The sequence below is a fragment of the Nipponia nippon genome, unplaced genomic scaffold, assembly GCF_047370975.1.
Source record: "Nipponia nippon isolate SJK-2023a ecotype South Korea unplaced genomic scaffold, ASM4737097v1 scaffold_3, whole genome shotgun sequence".
Classification (NCBI taxonomy): domain Eukaryota; kingdom Metazoa; phylum Chordata; class Aves; order Pelecaniformes; family Threskiornithidae; genus Nipponia; species Nipponia nippon.
In genome coordinates, this window is record NW_028262347.1 from 98,963,889 (window position 1) to 98,977,457 (window position 13,569).

The window sequence follows — 13,569 nt, forward strand, 5'->3', positions numbered from 1 at the left end:
TGATCTGGCTCTGCCCCTCAAGGACTTGCCCAGCTCTTCCTTTCTTCAGAGAGACAGGCTGTATGGGTTTGGAGACCCCGTTGTTATGTGTGATCATTGTTGAATGACTTCAAAACATTCGTATTTTATTAGGATGTTTTCCAACCACAGCCACCAATTTTTGCTGCAGCTTTATTTAAAAGAAAGAAATAAGTAAATGAAGCGGTTTTGAACAATGGGAAATTCATCAGCTCTGGAGGGCACAACATTCAGCAGGATTCCCCCTCCATCGGGATGCAGCAAAAAGTTGGGAGCACATGAAGGCAAAAGTTTGTACTAGAAAGAAACTGCAAATATCAATATCCTATATGTAGCAGACTGCTTACAGTTAACCAAAGAGCAAAGAAGGCAACAGGAGAACCAAGGCCATCAAATAAATGACTGGCAGGAATTACAGCCCAACCCCGGAGTCTTGCAGTTTCCTTTTCTGATCACTAAACTGCACACCTAGGTCTGGATCTAGCAAAAGTTTGCTATAGCGTGTCAAACGCATTTACAGCATTTTGGCATGGAAAGGAGGAACACATGTTTTTAAATCTTCCAAAAGCAGTAGGCTAGATGACAAGGTGTTACTTGTGAGGACACGCCCCCTGCATGGGGAGATGAACTTCTCCTGATGCTACGTAAACACAGACAGAGCTTTAGATGTTAATCCAGAGCTAACAGGAGCTGGCTGAAGAAATTAAGGAATCAATGTGGGAAGAGGTTTTGTTTCAATTAAAAATATGCCTCGTTTGCATCAGTCCTTGGAAGTTGTGCTGTGTCCCTGACAAACTTTGTATTCCTAGGACTGCTCCCAAAGCTAAGTAGCTTCACTCTAGCAGAATTACCTGAGTCAGCACATCCTCTTCCATTGGAGTCACAAACATGCATTTTAGCTGGTGGAGTCTGCTGCATCCTGAAATTGAAGGACTGGTTTACCAAAGTTCACAATATTTGTGATGAGTATCTCTGAGATCCGATTCACCAGATATCATGGACTTCATTTGCCTACACAAGCCCAGCCCAGAATACCTCCGCACCCAGACTCGACGCATTGCCCAGGAACACAGCCAGGTAGAAGCAAGGTGGCATTTGCTCCTGGTCCACTACGTGAGAGAGAGTCTCTTTCCAAGCTGGTAGGGAGAGATGCTCACCCAGCCATGCTGCTGAGCAGTCTGGCAGTCTCCCATCCCACTCCACAGATCAAGAGCAGCAGTCCTGCCCAGCTCTGCTCACCTCCCTGGCAGCCCAGAGCTCCTCGTGCACGGATATCGTGGATTTCGTCTTAATGTCACTGACAGAGAAAGGAAAAAAAAATGAACTCTGAATTTTTAATACAAGGCTGCTGTCGGTACCATATGAGAGAATTACAAATCTTTCATTGCTGAGGTGGCATAGCATAATTTTAATTGTTTTTCAAACAAATATAATGCTTAGATTTACATTTTGCTGATTTAACAATTTGTGGAATTTTTACATAATCATTAAAGTTATTTTTTTGTCAAGGTACATAAGAACACTCATATAAAAATACTTCTTTAAATGAAACATTAAAACCCCATTATTAGGTCTTTGAAATGCTGTAGTCCTATTATATTTCATAATGCAAAAAGGTTAGCAGCACAGATATTTCAATGTTCTTTCCAGTTGCATACATTCATTTAAATGTTTAATTTTTATTTTTTTTTCCCTCGGAAGTATTTCATCTTACCTTTAAAGCCAATGGACTCGCATAAAAGCAATATAGAATGGAAATCAACTCTGGTATCATTATATTCACATGTAAAGTGTTTACCACTGAAGAGTGATTTACAAATTATGTTTATACTTAATACAATAAAAATAAAACCAAACTGTATATATCATGTTTGACATTTTGAGTAACTTCTAGACATCACTTTCCTCTCCCCCCTGCCCCCGCACATTTTCAAAATCATACAGTGATTTTGAGTGCATTGATTTTTGGTTGCTCTATCTGCTACCTCTCTTGGCCCAGTTTTGTGAAGACTTGCTAAATGCAGTTCCCACGGATTAGAAAAGAAGTTGCTAATACTCTGAGCTTCTAAAAAAAATAAAGTCCAGGATAATGCAGGACAATAAACCAAGGACTCAGGACAGCAGAAGCTGTTGGCCATTACTGAGAACATTGGTTATGAAGTCCCATTTTCTTCTCATGTCGATACCTGAAACATCCTCAAAATTTCCTGAGAGTTTTGCCAAAAGAGATGAGGGGATAATTAGACCCTTATTTATAGTGGTTTTACATCCCCAAATCTGCTCTTTGATGATGTGCCTCACTGCTTGTTTCAATGTAAGTAGCACGTACACAATATGTAGTCTGTAATCGCATATTTCTATACAGATTTCTTAAACTCTTCTGACCGTGAAGAAACGAGTTGTGTCTGACCAGCTGTGATTTACAGGACGTGTTCTGGAGACCTAGCCCTATACCCATTGTTCCGGATGGCAAGAAGGGAAAGAAACTAACCATTGGGGCATCAATAATTTTTAGTTCCATGTGCAAACCAACATGGTCCTTCCAAAACCAGACCAAATCGGTGAACTTCTATTATCTGTCCACCATTTGTGAGAGTCTCTTCTCTACTCCTGCTCCTTCATGAGCCACAATAAGAAGGAACAAACAGACTATTTCCCAGAGGAAAATACTGCAGAGACATCCAGAATACTGCCCTCTTCGTCCTACCTTGCAGGCACAAGTTAAGTTATAGACATAGCTGGATATCTGTGAGTAGTAGATACAATACAGGTGAGATCTGCATAAGATTGGATACACAGTTCATTCTTTTTAGTCCATAGGGACCCTCTGTTTAGGTTGCTCTACCTCTCTGGATGATGCCCTTCCTAGTCTACAGATGGACTAGAGTTAAGAGAGGGCAGAGAAAGCTTTCGCCTACCCCAGGGCATCCCCTCTTCCACATGTGACTTCTTGCTTGTACTTTAGAGACAAAAGTTTCCCACTGCAGAACCAGAAAAGGAAAGGTACTAGCAAGCCCATTCCTAACTGCAGGGGAGGATTCAGGATGGAAGCTCAAACTATAAATTGTAGCATGACAGCAAAAGAGCATCCCTATGGGCTTGCAGCATCTTTCTCCTCCGAAAGCTATAGTAAAAGCTGATTTTCATCGACACCTAGCAACAGCTCACCCAGCTCTGCATGTGGGAACTGGAATGATTTGATCCCACGCAGCCCATGGAGATGCTCACTCTGACCTTGCTGGATTTTCAGCTGGGCTCGCTAGGGCACTGCTAAATACACCGTATTTATTTTATATACTTAATTATCAACTTGTATGCTAGAGGCAGGATTAAGATCTCTAACTAAAATACCTACACCCAAAATTTGGGTCAATCCTGATTAAATTTAACCAACTGGAATGGTATGTATTGGCTTCGCTGCAGCTGGCCTTAAACTGGATTTTGCACAAGTGGAAAGGCAACTGTTGTACACACACTCAGAAGTGGGCCTGAATTTCTCCTACATTTCTTGCCATCCCACTCTGTTACCTTATTAGTTGGTCTCTGCCTGTAGTGAAGAAAATGGTATTTAGGTCAATGTGTTCTTTGTTAATTGCATTAGCCACGTGCCTACGACTTAGGCTTCCTCTTCTCCCGGCACTGCCTTTGGCTATTAACATGTTGTCTTTAAATATATTTCACTCTTAACAGTGTACTTAATCTGTCAGGTGAGATGGATAGAATCTGTTTGAGGCAGACTAAGATGATCAGTGGAATGCTAATTACAAAATTCATATAGGTGGAGAGACCCCTTTTTATAAAGAAACACAAGCCATTTTATATGCTACTTTTTATACTGAGTCCCCAAACACAGAGGGAAGAATTACATTTGTGGTCTGCACATCAGGTCTAATTATATTCAGAATACTTTTTTTCATTGCTGCAACATCTTTTGGAACTTTATAAATAGGATCAGTTTCCCTTGGAAAAAAAATGAATACAATATTGGCTTTTATCTACCAAAGGTTTTTTGGTTTTGTTTAAATTGCATTTTATTAGCATAATTTTTCCTCACATGATAGCAAAGATCAGAACAGAAGTGTCTTCAAACCCACACGCACACCCATGTATGTATCTCCTGAAGCAGATTCAGCAAATGGAGAACTGCTTCTGGCTTGGAAATGGAAAATTACTATACTAGTAGTATGGCAAAGTCCAGCAGAAGGAGCTGCATTACTTTAGCTAGGGGCATCAAAATTAAGAGAGGTCTATAATCAGAAGTAAAGAAAAATGCCTTCTCCCTATTTATTTGTTGATAGCCATTGGATCCTACATGCTAGCCAAAATCCAGACAGCCAGCTGATAATGAATTATTGAATTCCAACACCAGCAGAGACTAGAAGTTTCCCTTAGCTAATCTAAAGTTTTGAGTTTAACTTTATTCCCAAGGACATTCACTACATTTTGAGCAGGAAATGAATATCCTGAAACTATTTGCTAACTGTTCAGCTTTGAAAGATAATATTTGTTCTGAATGCCTCAAGATTAGGGCTCTGTAAAATACTTGTCAGAGGACCTCGGCCCTTTCCCTTGTGCTGCGCCCATCACCGCTCGGTCCAGGCGGCTGTGGGGTAACGTTCCAGGAGCGCGTTCCTCAGCTGGGCCGTGTGGATCTTGTCTCTGGTCTCCACGGTGCAGGTGACCTGGGAAAAGAATTAGGAACATTCCTGATGGCATGGCAGCAATCTCAGACAAAGGCATTTCCAACGAAATCCTAAAATACGCTCGTAAAAGCAAATTGATCAGTTCAATGTGAAAACTCTGGACCTCACATCCTCTGTCTATGCAGGTAAGAAAACTGACATTGCAGACATCTGGGGCTCTTCCAGCCCTTCTGCATGGTCTTAAAACCTTCCAACAGCCCTACTTTTTATTGCCTTCACAGTTTGAAGAAGATAGACTGATCCTCTGCTGGCTCCTGGGCAAGTACTTTTCTACTGTTGGCCTCCCTGAAGTCATCCAGCAGCAGCTTCTCTTTTCCATTCCCTGGGGTATGTACATGGTGGTGCTGCCACCTCACCTGTCTCCGACTCTTACCTCACCCCATGTCCCATGTTTCTGGGCAGTGTTTTTTCCACCCTTCAAGCTTTTTATATTCTCGTCCTCTTCTCTCTCATGGAGATATCCCCAGTCCTTCATTGTCTCTGCAGTATTCTGGCTGGTTTCATCTACTTACACGCCTTCTTGTTTTACGCTGATCTTTTGTCTTCTCATTGATTCACTTCTAGTTTTCTGTTATGGTTGTTCTGCTGCTAAATCAAACTAAATGCAGGCAAACCTAATCTCGATAGTTTTCTTTTTAATCTTTACTCACCTCCACAAGTATTATTGACAATACTGTCACGCAGCCACTGAAGACAACAACTTCAATGTCAGTTTTTCAATTCTTCTCTAGTCCCCCTTTTCTACACACTCACATCTCTACTGCATCATTTCAAAATCTGGGCACTACCAAAAGGTGAGGCACTAATGCGAAGGTGCAGAAGGAAAATTATACTTCACAATTTTAGACTACTAACTGCCGTCACCGCTGACCCTGCTGGAATTATCACTGATGGTGAAAGTGCCACGTGGAAAAAGGACCTCACAGAAATATGGAAATCTAGCGAGGAAAGGATCCAAGATGAGTCACAGTGCAACAACAGAGAGCTTATTGTAACAGGCAAATCCAGAGAGAATAGAGGAAAAACCGGTCATGGTAACCTTAAGGTGGACTACTAGAGACAGATGCTCTGTATAATGTTCCTATCAGAGCTGCATCCTTTACAGAAAGCAGCAAGGCAAAAAATAAAAGTGTCTCTGCTCAAATATGTTTATGAGGACATTTCTAAATAAGCACTTTGTGAATTCATGTTTCTGGGAATGAGCTTAAAATAACAATAAACCTTTAGCAAAACTGTTGAATGAGAAGACAAAACACTAACTCCAGGTTATTCTAAATAGCCATGAGCTCACTTAATTAGAAAACTGGCTATAGCTTCTTAAATATCCATCATGAAATAAGCCACATTTCTGATCTGTTTCTGTAATTCTTCGCCTTTTATCCTGAACATAGTTCTATTCTTGTTTGGTTCTTTGGAACACAAATTAGATGCCAATTTCTTTCTCCTCTGAAAAAGTGGGATTTAATCTCAGGGAAAGTCACAGATGAAAATTAATAATGAGGGAAGAGGAGAGAACGCAAAGATTGGGAAAGTATCAAACTAATATCAAAGAATATGTAGGCACCAAAGTACCAAATGCCCATTATCTATTCCATGGCTCGTAAAAAATCCCTAAAGTTTTGCAGTCATATCTTCAAGAGCACATACTCATCTCTCACTGAGTCTGTAATTTAAAAAAGTGAACTTTTTCCCCTTCCACAGCAATCATGCCTATTTTGTCCTGAGCAAATCAATTGCTGCACTTGGAACCAGACTGGACTTGCCAGGTTCAGCTTTTGAGTATTTGGCAGCAAGCAGTTGCTCTGACTTGGGAGCAAGCACGGGAAAGCATTTTGATTTATAGAGCTAACTGTCCTCTTCTCTGCCCTTTTCTTTCTGCTAATGGTTGAAGCCAGACAGACTTGGATAGATTGGAGCCAGAGAGCTTGTAAACAGTTTGGACAAATACTGTCTTTTTGTTCTGTGCATGCACAGCATCCAACACGTGATATGGCCATTAATATGCTGTAGTGTATTATAAAAGTCATAAGAACAGCAGCAATAATAAACAACTCCAGAAATTTACCTGATTTTTTTACACTTTTCAAATAGAGGAAGAGAGAACATTTGCTCACAGTAGGACTGAACAGAGAATCACACTACACTTTAGAGCAGCTACAGTTCTAAACAGCAAGGAAGGCAAGAATTTGCTTTCTTGCTCAGATTAAGCCAATTTACACTGCAGTTTTACCTTCACAGGACTCCTCTCTCTTATTCGCTTCACCTGGGAAGTATGGTTTACCTGAGTGTCCAACAGGGCAATCCTCATATTCATGGGGAGGTATATGAGGATTATATTTGCCTAGGATGAATAGTCATCTAGGTACTACTAGCTACAGGAGGTCACATACTTCCTGATGAACTGAAAGTGCGTGCTCCAAATTGGTTTTATTTAAGAACAAATGGCAAAACCTATTGCCTGATGTTTCTTATACTCCAGACAAGATAACCCACGACAACTAGAGAAAACTGTACTTCAACTTTGTTTCAAACCCACAAGCCCTCAATGCTAGACATAGGCCTTTTGATCCAGCAGAGCTCTCATTGACTGCAGGACCATGTTTGCACAGTAGACCTTTCTTTTCTGTGTATCAAAAATCCCCACAAAAAAACAACAACAAAAAATGAGTACATTTTATGCATTTTTCTCCTGCATATTATATCCTTGCTGGATTAAATAATAATAATAATAATAATAATAATAATAATAATAATAATAATAATAATAATAATAATAATAATAATAATAATTGTCTGTTCCTTTAAGACTGTTAAAATAACCAGCCAGATGGATCTTTTACTGCATTTACAGTTCTGCTCTCTGTGGCAGGTAATCTAAAGACTGATTCTAGCCTAAGGGTTTAGTTAACCTGTTGGGATTTTTTGTAGCAGGCCTACAATAATGGAAGACAGAACAGTCTTCATTGACTATTGATGTCTTGTGGGTTTTATTTAATAACTAGAAATAATTGAGGAAGCAGGACAAAGGCCAAAAAAAAAAAAGATAAAGGAGAAAACTGATTGCAAGTTATTACTCTGTGCAACACCAAAACCCAGATGCATAAATTAAAATATTCATAGGAATTAATTCCATTTCAAAGAGAAGAAAGTTCATAACTTCACAAAAGGAGGAAATCTGCAAAGTTCTGTGCTGAATAATTTGGGCAACAGGGTGGGCACCTCTGCTCCCCTTTAACTGCAAGTCTTATATGTGGGCACTTTGCCTTTTAAATCATATTTTCCTAGATATTAAAAATTAATTTGGCGTGCCTCTCAACTCTCTGATGCCTGGTATCTGTAGGTTGTATGTGCAAATAAAGATATTGGGTGGACATGCCAAGCCAGTGCTAGAGGGCAGAGAAAATGTGAGTAGCATTGCTCAAGCAAAAGATTTCAGTCTTGTGCTTTTCCAGGCTCCGTGTAAAGATAGATCATAACCAGCTAGTGCAATTCCTTGTGTCCCTGACTCATCCATCGAACCTTTGTATCCCACTTCTTCAGTCCTAGAAACTATATTCACCATCTTCTAAGCGGTTGGTCTCGGAGGATTCACGTAACTTAATATTCATGATACACCATGCTCAGCAAGAGTATAGGTTTGTTTGCACAAAGATCACTGGAGTTAGGAGTGAAAACTTTATTTATATACACTGGTTTCAGTTCTATAAATAAAGCAAGGCTTTTCATTTCTATTAAAAAAAAAATCAACAACTGGGCAATTTTTTGAATTATTCAGCAAACACCCAGTGTAGGTTACTGCACATTACCGATTATTTGGCAACAGCACTTCAGTGTATGGTTTGGGGATCAGCTGCCAGATGGTCCCCAAGGTTGGTGTGGTGCAATGCTTGAGAAAGAGTGTAACAGCTGCCACAGCTGTCACTTGATTGTGCAACCTGAGCCCTTACTTTTTGGCATATTCTTGCATTCAGGTCGGTGAGCACGAGCACAAACAACTTACTGTCACAGTACATAAATCAGACAATAATCCAACAGGTCTACTCTTAGCCTCCCCGGAGTCAGGTTCTTATTTCTACACCTGGGGCAGGCTATTCTGTACTGCGTTAGTCTGCTGTGGAATGCCATTAAAGAAAATGCCCGAATTCTTTTGGAGGGCCTCAGAAGAAATGTACTGTTGAACTTCCCACTCCAAGTGTCTCCATTTTGCAGATGGGCGACTGAAGCTCGGGAACAGTGCCTTGCCCAGGGTTGTGCAGGAAATGCTTTAGGAATGATGGCATCCTTCTCATAGCTGGACAGCTACGTGCTCTTCTGTATTCTCTTCACAGGACAATAATGTGGAATATGTTGGCAACTGGGGACTCTAATCCAAAATATTCTCCTTCAGCCTTTTACAAAATGCAAGTTGGCCCAAAGGAATTTACTCAAATTGACCAGAGCAGACTAAAATAATTGAATGAGTTCTGGCCTGAGGTGAATAAACTCTATGGAAAAAACAGGTATTACACCACACAAAGTGAGCCAGGAAACCCAGCACCGCTGGGACAATGTGTAATGTTATCATAAAGAAAAAGCAACATTTGATTTATGAATTAGTATTTTGCTGCACAGCCGGAGGGAGAAGTAATGTGATGGATGTTCTTTTTACAACTGGTCTCTTCTGAGTTATTTAAAACCACAGCAGAGTTAAGCTCCCGAGAGGTTTGAAGTGAACGGACCAGAAAACCCCATAACATCAAACAGGACCGAGGTCAGAGGGAAAACTGCCACCACAGCTGCTCCTCTGCAAAGCTGCTGGAGCACCTCAAGACCTTGCAGGGCCTCACTGCTCTGTTCCAGGACCCTTCTGTACCTGCCAGTCTGGTTATGCTGCAGTTTCAGTGGTGAGGAGAAGGTTTTTCTAGAAACTTGATGAGGTCAAAGGTTTTTTGTTTTTTTTTTTCAGCTGAGTTGCCTGAGTCTAAATATGAGACATCCATTAAGCAGGCAAGCTGCTGATCTATAGCAAAGCCTTGCATGGCTTCATAGCAAAGATAGTTCTTACCTTATTAAGTCGCTTATTGATTTTGCTCATTGACTTCTCTCTGAGTCAATAAAAATATGAAATTAAAGGGATTTAAATGGTTATAATGAGGTTTACAGATGGAAGCAATTTAAGCAATAAATTGTCCCACATTGAATCTGAGGAATATTACTGATAAAGAATAGGGAAAGTTCACAGAAACAAGTTTTAGCTTCCTCCCACGAACTGGGTAATCCTTTAGATCTCTATATCCAGTTAGCTGGTGATACTAGATGATTTTTTTCCTTAGCTCTGATCTTTATTTCTGTCTAGATATTGCTGGTCATCTAACCCGCTTCAATAGCTGTAAAACGTGAAGCCTACCAGACTGGTTAGTTGTATGATTTGCTAAGAGTTATCTGTTTCAATGTTGGGACTCTGGAAGCCATTTCCTAACTGCTCAGGAGACACTGAATTAGGGTGTAGTCCTCTGGAAGACAGAAATCCAGTATTAGCAACAAGGAAAGAGAACCTAAACTGGAGGTATGAGCCGGCAGTATCCAAAAGAAACTCCCATATTGTTCCAAAGAACATGACCAGCCAATCCCACTGCACAAGGCACTTCATTAAGAATCAGCTGAATCTAATGTAGCCATAATCCTTTTTTTTTTTTTTTTAATTAAAAAAAATCTCTTATTTTTGCCAGTAAAATGTTCCAAAAGTTATTTTTCCAAAAATGTAGTTTGAACATAAAGGTTCATTTTAGAAAGTCCGTACTACTCCATGAAATCATACTATCAGCAAGGATCTTCCCATGGAGCATTCCAAGCATGCACCAGATGAATAAACACTAACCCAGCAAGGCATTTCACTAGAAAGAAAGAAAAAAAAAAAGCACTATCTTCCTGATAAGCAGTGACTAGAAGCCAAGTTTCTCTCCTTTGGAAAGGAAGGGGTAAATCTAAAAGGATGATTAAATACTGAGACAACAATCTTGACAGGACTGATTTAGTGTTTCAAATAAGCCACTACGCTTAGTGCTCTGTTCTGTCAAACACTTCATCTATATCCACAGCCGAAAGTATGTATTAGAGTGGAGTGGGTATAGCTGTAATGCCTTTCTTATTATTACCACCAGTTCAACACGTGATAATTTTGGTTCTTGATCCAGATTTAAATGCATGCTTAATTTAATGTGCTGTGATTTACAGCAACAAAAATGATACAAAGTTCTTTGCAGGTCTGCTTTAGTAGCAAATGCTTAAAATGCTTTGCTGACATACAGCTTTGGCTGTTACAAGCAATAAAGAAAAAAGCAAAACCTCCCCCACATATATTAGCTTTACTATGAAAATATGTACATTCTTCTATATCTGATTAGAGCAAATTAATTTTTATGCCTAAAGATAAATTCAATATTTCACCCTTTTTGATTATCCTTGTTTTAGTTTTCAAACAAAAGCTTCATGATTCCCTAGGTGTCACCAGATAGAGCTGCCTCCAAAGCCACTGAGGTCTGTAAATCTGGATCACTACTTTGTACTTCACATCTAATTATCCGACAGCCTCTCCCAGACTGATTAAAAGCCATCATGCAAATCCAACATCCAATTAAATTATTCAGGGATGCAAATTCCTCCGTCCAACCCAGATTCTTGAAGTGGACAGTGAGTGAAAATACATTGTGTTTAAAGTGCAGACAATCGGACATGGCAGTTTTTCATTCAGGGACTGTATTTATTACAGATTCTGGTAAAACTGCCTCATTGGGAGAGGTTTAAGAGCAATGGAAAATTGTTCTAACATTCTCAATCAAAACCTAAGAGAGTGGGTTTTGTTTAATTTACTTAGTAACATTAATAAAAACTACAAGCCTTACTTCACAAAAATCACATTAAAAACCTTAGAAGAGTTACAGGGTTTGTCGAATCTAGCCTTCAGTAAAAAGGTTTTTCAGAGCTAAGTCACTGAATCAGAGGGATTTGTCTTCCCCGTGCAGTGTCACGTTATCTTCAAGTTACCCAAACCACGGCCTATTCTTAGGGCAGGCTGCAGAATATTCAATATGGCTGGCCTGTCATTAAGGCACACTGCGGAACAATGTAGTTTTAGTCCTAGACACTTGAGAAAACTGATAATATCACGTTCTGAAAGACGTTCACAAACTTCATTGCAGCCCTTTGCTATAGTCATCTTTAATCTAACCTGTTCTTTATAGCCACAAGTGAAAATACTGAGCTGGTTTTTGCATCCAGGTGAGAAATTAGATTTAAACGACAAAATAGAAGAACTTGCTTACTCAACAGAATTACTGAATTCCAGTTATGAGCCTGTTTAGCAAAGACCCCTAACTTGACTTTCTCCTGTGATTTCACAAACTAAGTCAGGTTGGACTTGGACAGCGGTAGCATGAAATCAGTGGAACCACACCTTTGCCAAACCAGTTGAAATAAGAGATAAGCCATGAAAGAAATTATCTTTTTAAGAGATGCCATTAACTGATAACACCTCCTTCCTGTTACTGTATCAAATACTCAACAAAGGAATAATGGTTTTGCTCTGTGCTCTCTGTGGATAAGGTACAAAACTGAGGCCCTAGTTAAAAATGAGGATTCCTTAAGAGTAAGGGTATTCACATTTAAGGGTGAAGGGTGTTCATTTAAGGCAAATTGATCTCATATAATTACAGGCAGCCTACACAGCTGGCTCTTCAAGTTCTGGACCAATGCTGCAGCTTGCTCACCACCTCCAGCACACCACCACCCACGTAAGGAAGGTTTGCAATAGTAACAGCTGGAGTATTTCACCCACAGTGTTGCAATAGCAGGTAAAACAGGTCCTGTATTATTTTATATGCCTGCTAAGCATTTGGTGAGGCAAGATGCTGTATAACACAGAACAAATTATCTGTCACACTGCTCCCCAAATCACTGTACACAGTCTATTGGACTTCTTCAACATAGTCATATAGAGATATAGGAAAACAGAATAAACTAGAGGAGGTCAGTACTGCTAGAGAAAATGAAATTGCATCTCGTCTTACCTCAACAGTGAAGAGCTCAGATGTCACAAACGTGCGTTCTTGTTTGATATCCAAAACTCTAGATCAAATAAGGGATAAACAACAATCCTTTGTCATTGTAAAATAGTTTCTGTAAGTGTTTGAACAGTAACTATCTTTGCTGCTTTCTGTATTAGACACTTATTCTATGCTGCAAAAGTGCTTTCACATTGGAACAAAAATGAAGGAAATGAAAGTTTTCTGAAATATAACAATAAAAACCCCTTTGATTAATTAGTTGCTTACAAACTTGCCTTCAGAGAACATTTGGAAACATCTCCAAATCTTCAATAAGCTTTGTTCTATTCTGTGATTATATTTCCCTACTATTAATCTGATTTACCTTGCTTCTTCCCGAGACAAAATCTCCAGTAGCTTTGAAATGTCTCCTGGGCAGTCAGAAAGCACAAGGGAAAATCTGCACACTCTGTTATCGAGGGTCAGGGCACGAGCTATGCACTGCTGCAGCAAATGTAATTCCAAGTTTCCACTGCATATAACAACTGCCACTCTGAAAACAGGGAGAAAAATAGGATTTTTGATTAGCACTTGTCTGTGCAAAGGAATCATAAATCACAGGCACTGTATTTAATATCAGCTTAAGATCTGCTAGGACTGCCCTTTGATAAATATGTATTACATGTCAGGGGGGCTACTGGCTCTCAGTACCAATTGTGGGCAGGCAGTGGGAGCCTAGAAGCTGGCTGCATTAGTTGGTCTCAAACTTTGTTTTCATTTTTCATTTCCTGGAGATTTTGGTTTTGTTAGAGATAATTAGCTGGAGA

General features: G+C 39.7%; 1 protein-coding gene across 2 annotated transcripts in view; it reads right to left on the reverse strand.

Annotated features, from left to right (window-relative positions):
• Window positions 1-1,406: 1,406 nt before the first annotated feature.
• Window positions 1,407-13,569, reverse strand: part of LOC104015451 (uncharacterized) — a 31,416-nt gene continuing 19,253 nt past the window's right edge. For both annotated transcript variants that reach the window (XM_087767466.1, XM_087767465.1), the window contains exons 10-12: window positions 13,128-13,295; window positions 12,767-12,824; window positions 1,407-4,700 (exon numbers count right to left, since the gene is read on the reverse strand). In XM_087767466.1, coding sequence (XP_087623592.1) covers window positions 4,602-4,700; window positions 12,767-12,824; window positions 13,128-13,295 — 325 coding nt within the window. In that variant the 3' untranslated portion in view covers window positions 1,407-4,601. The remainder of the gene's footprint in view (window positions 4,701-12,766; window positions 12,825-13,127; window positions 13,296-13,569) is intronic.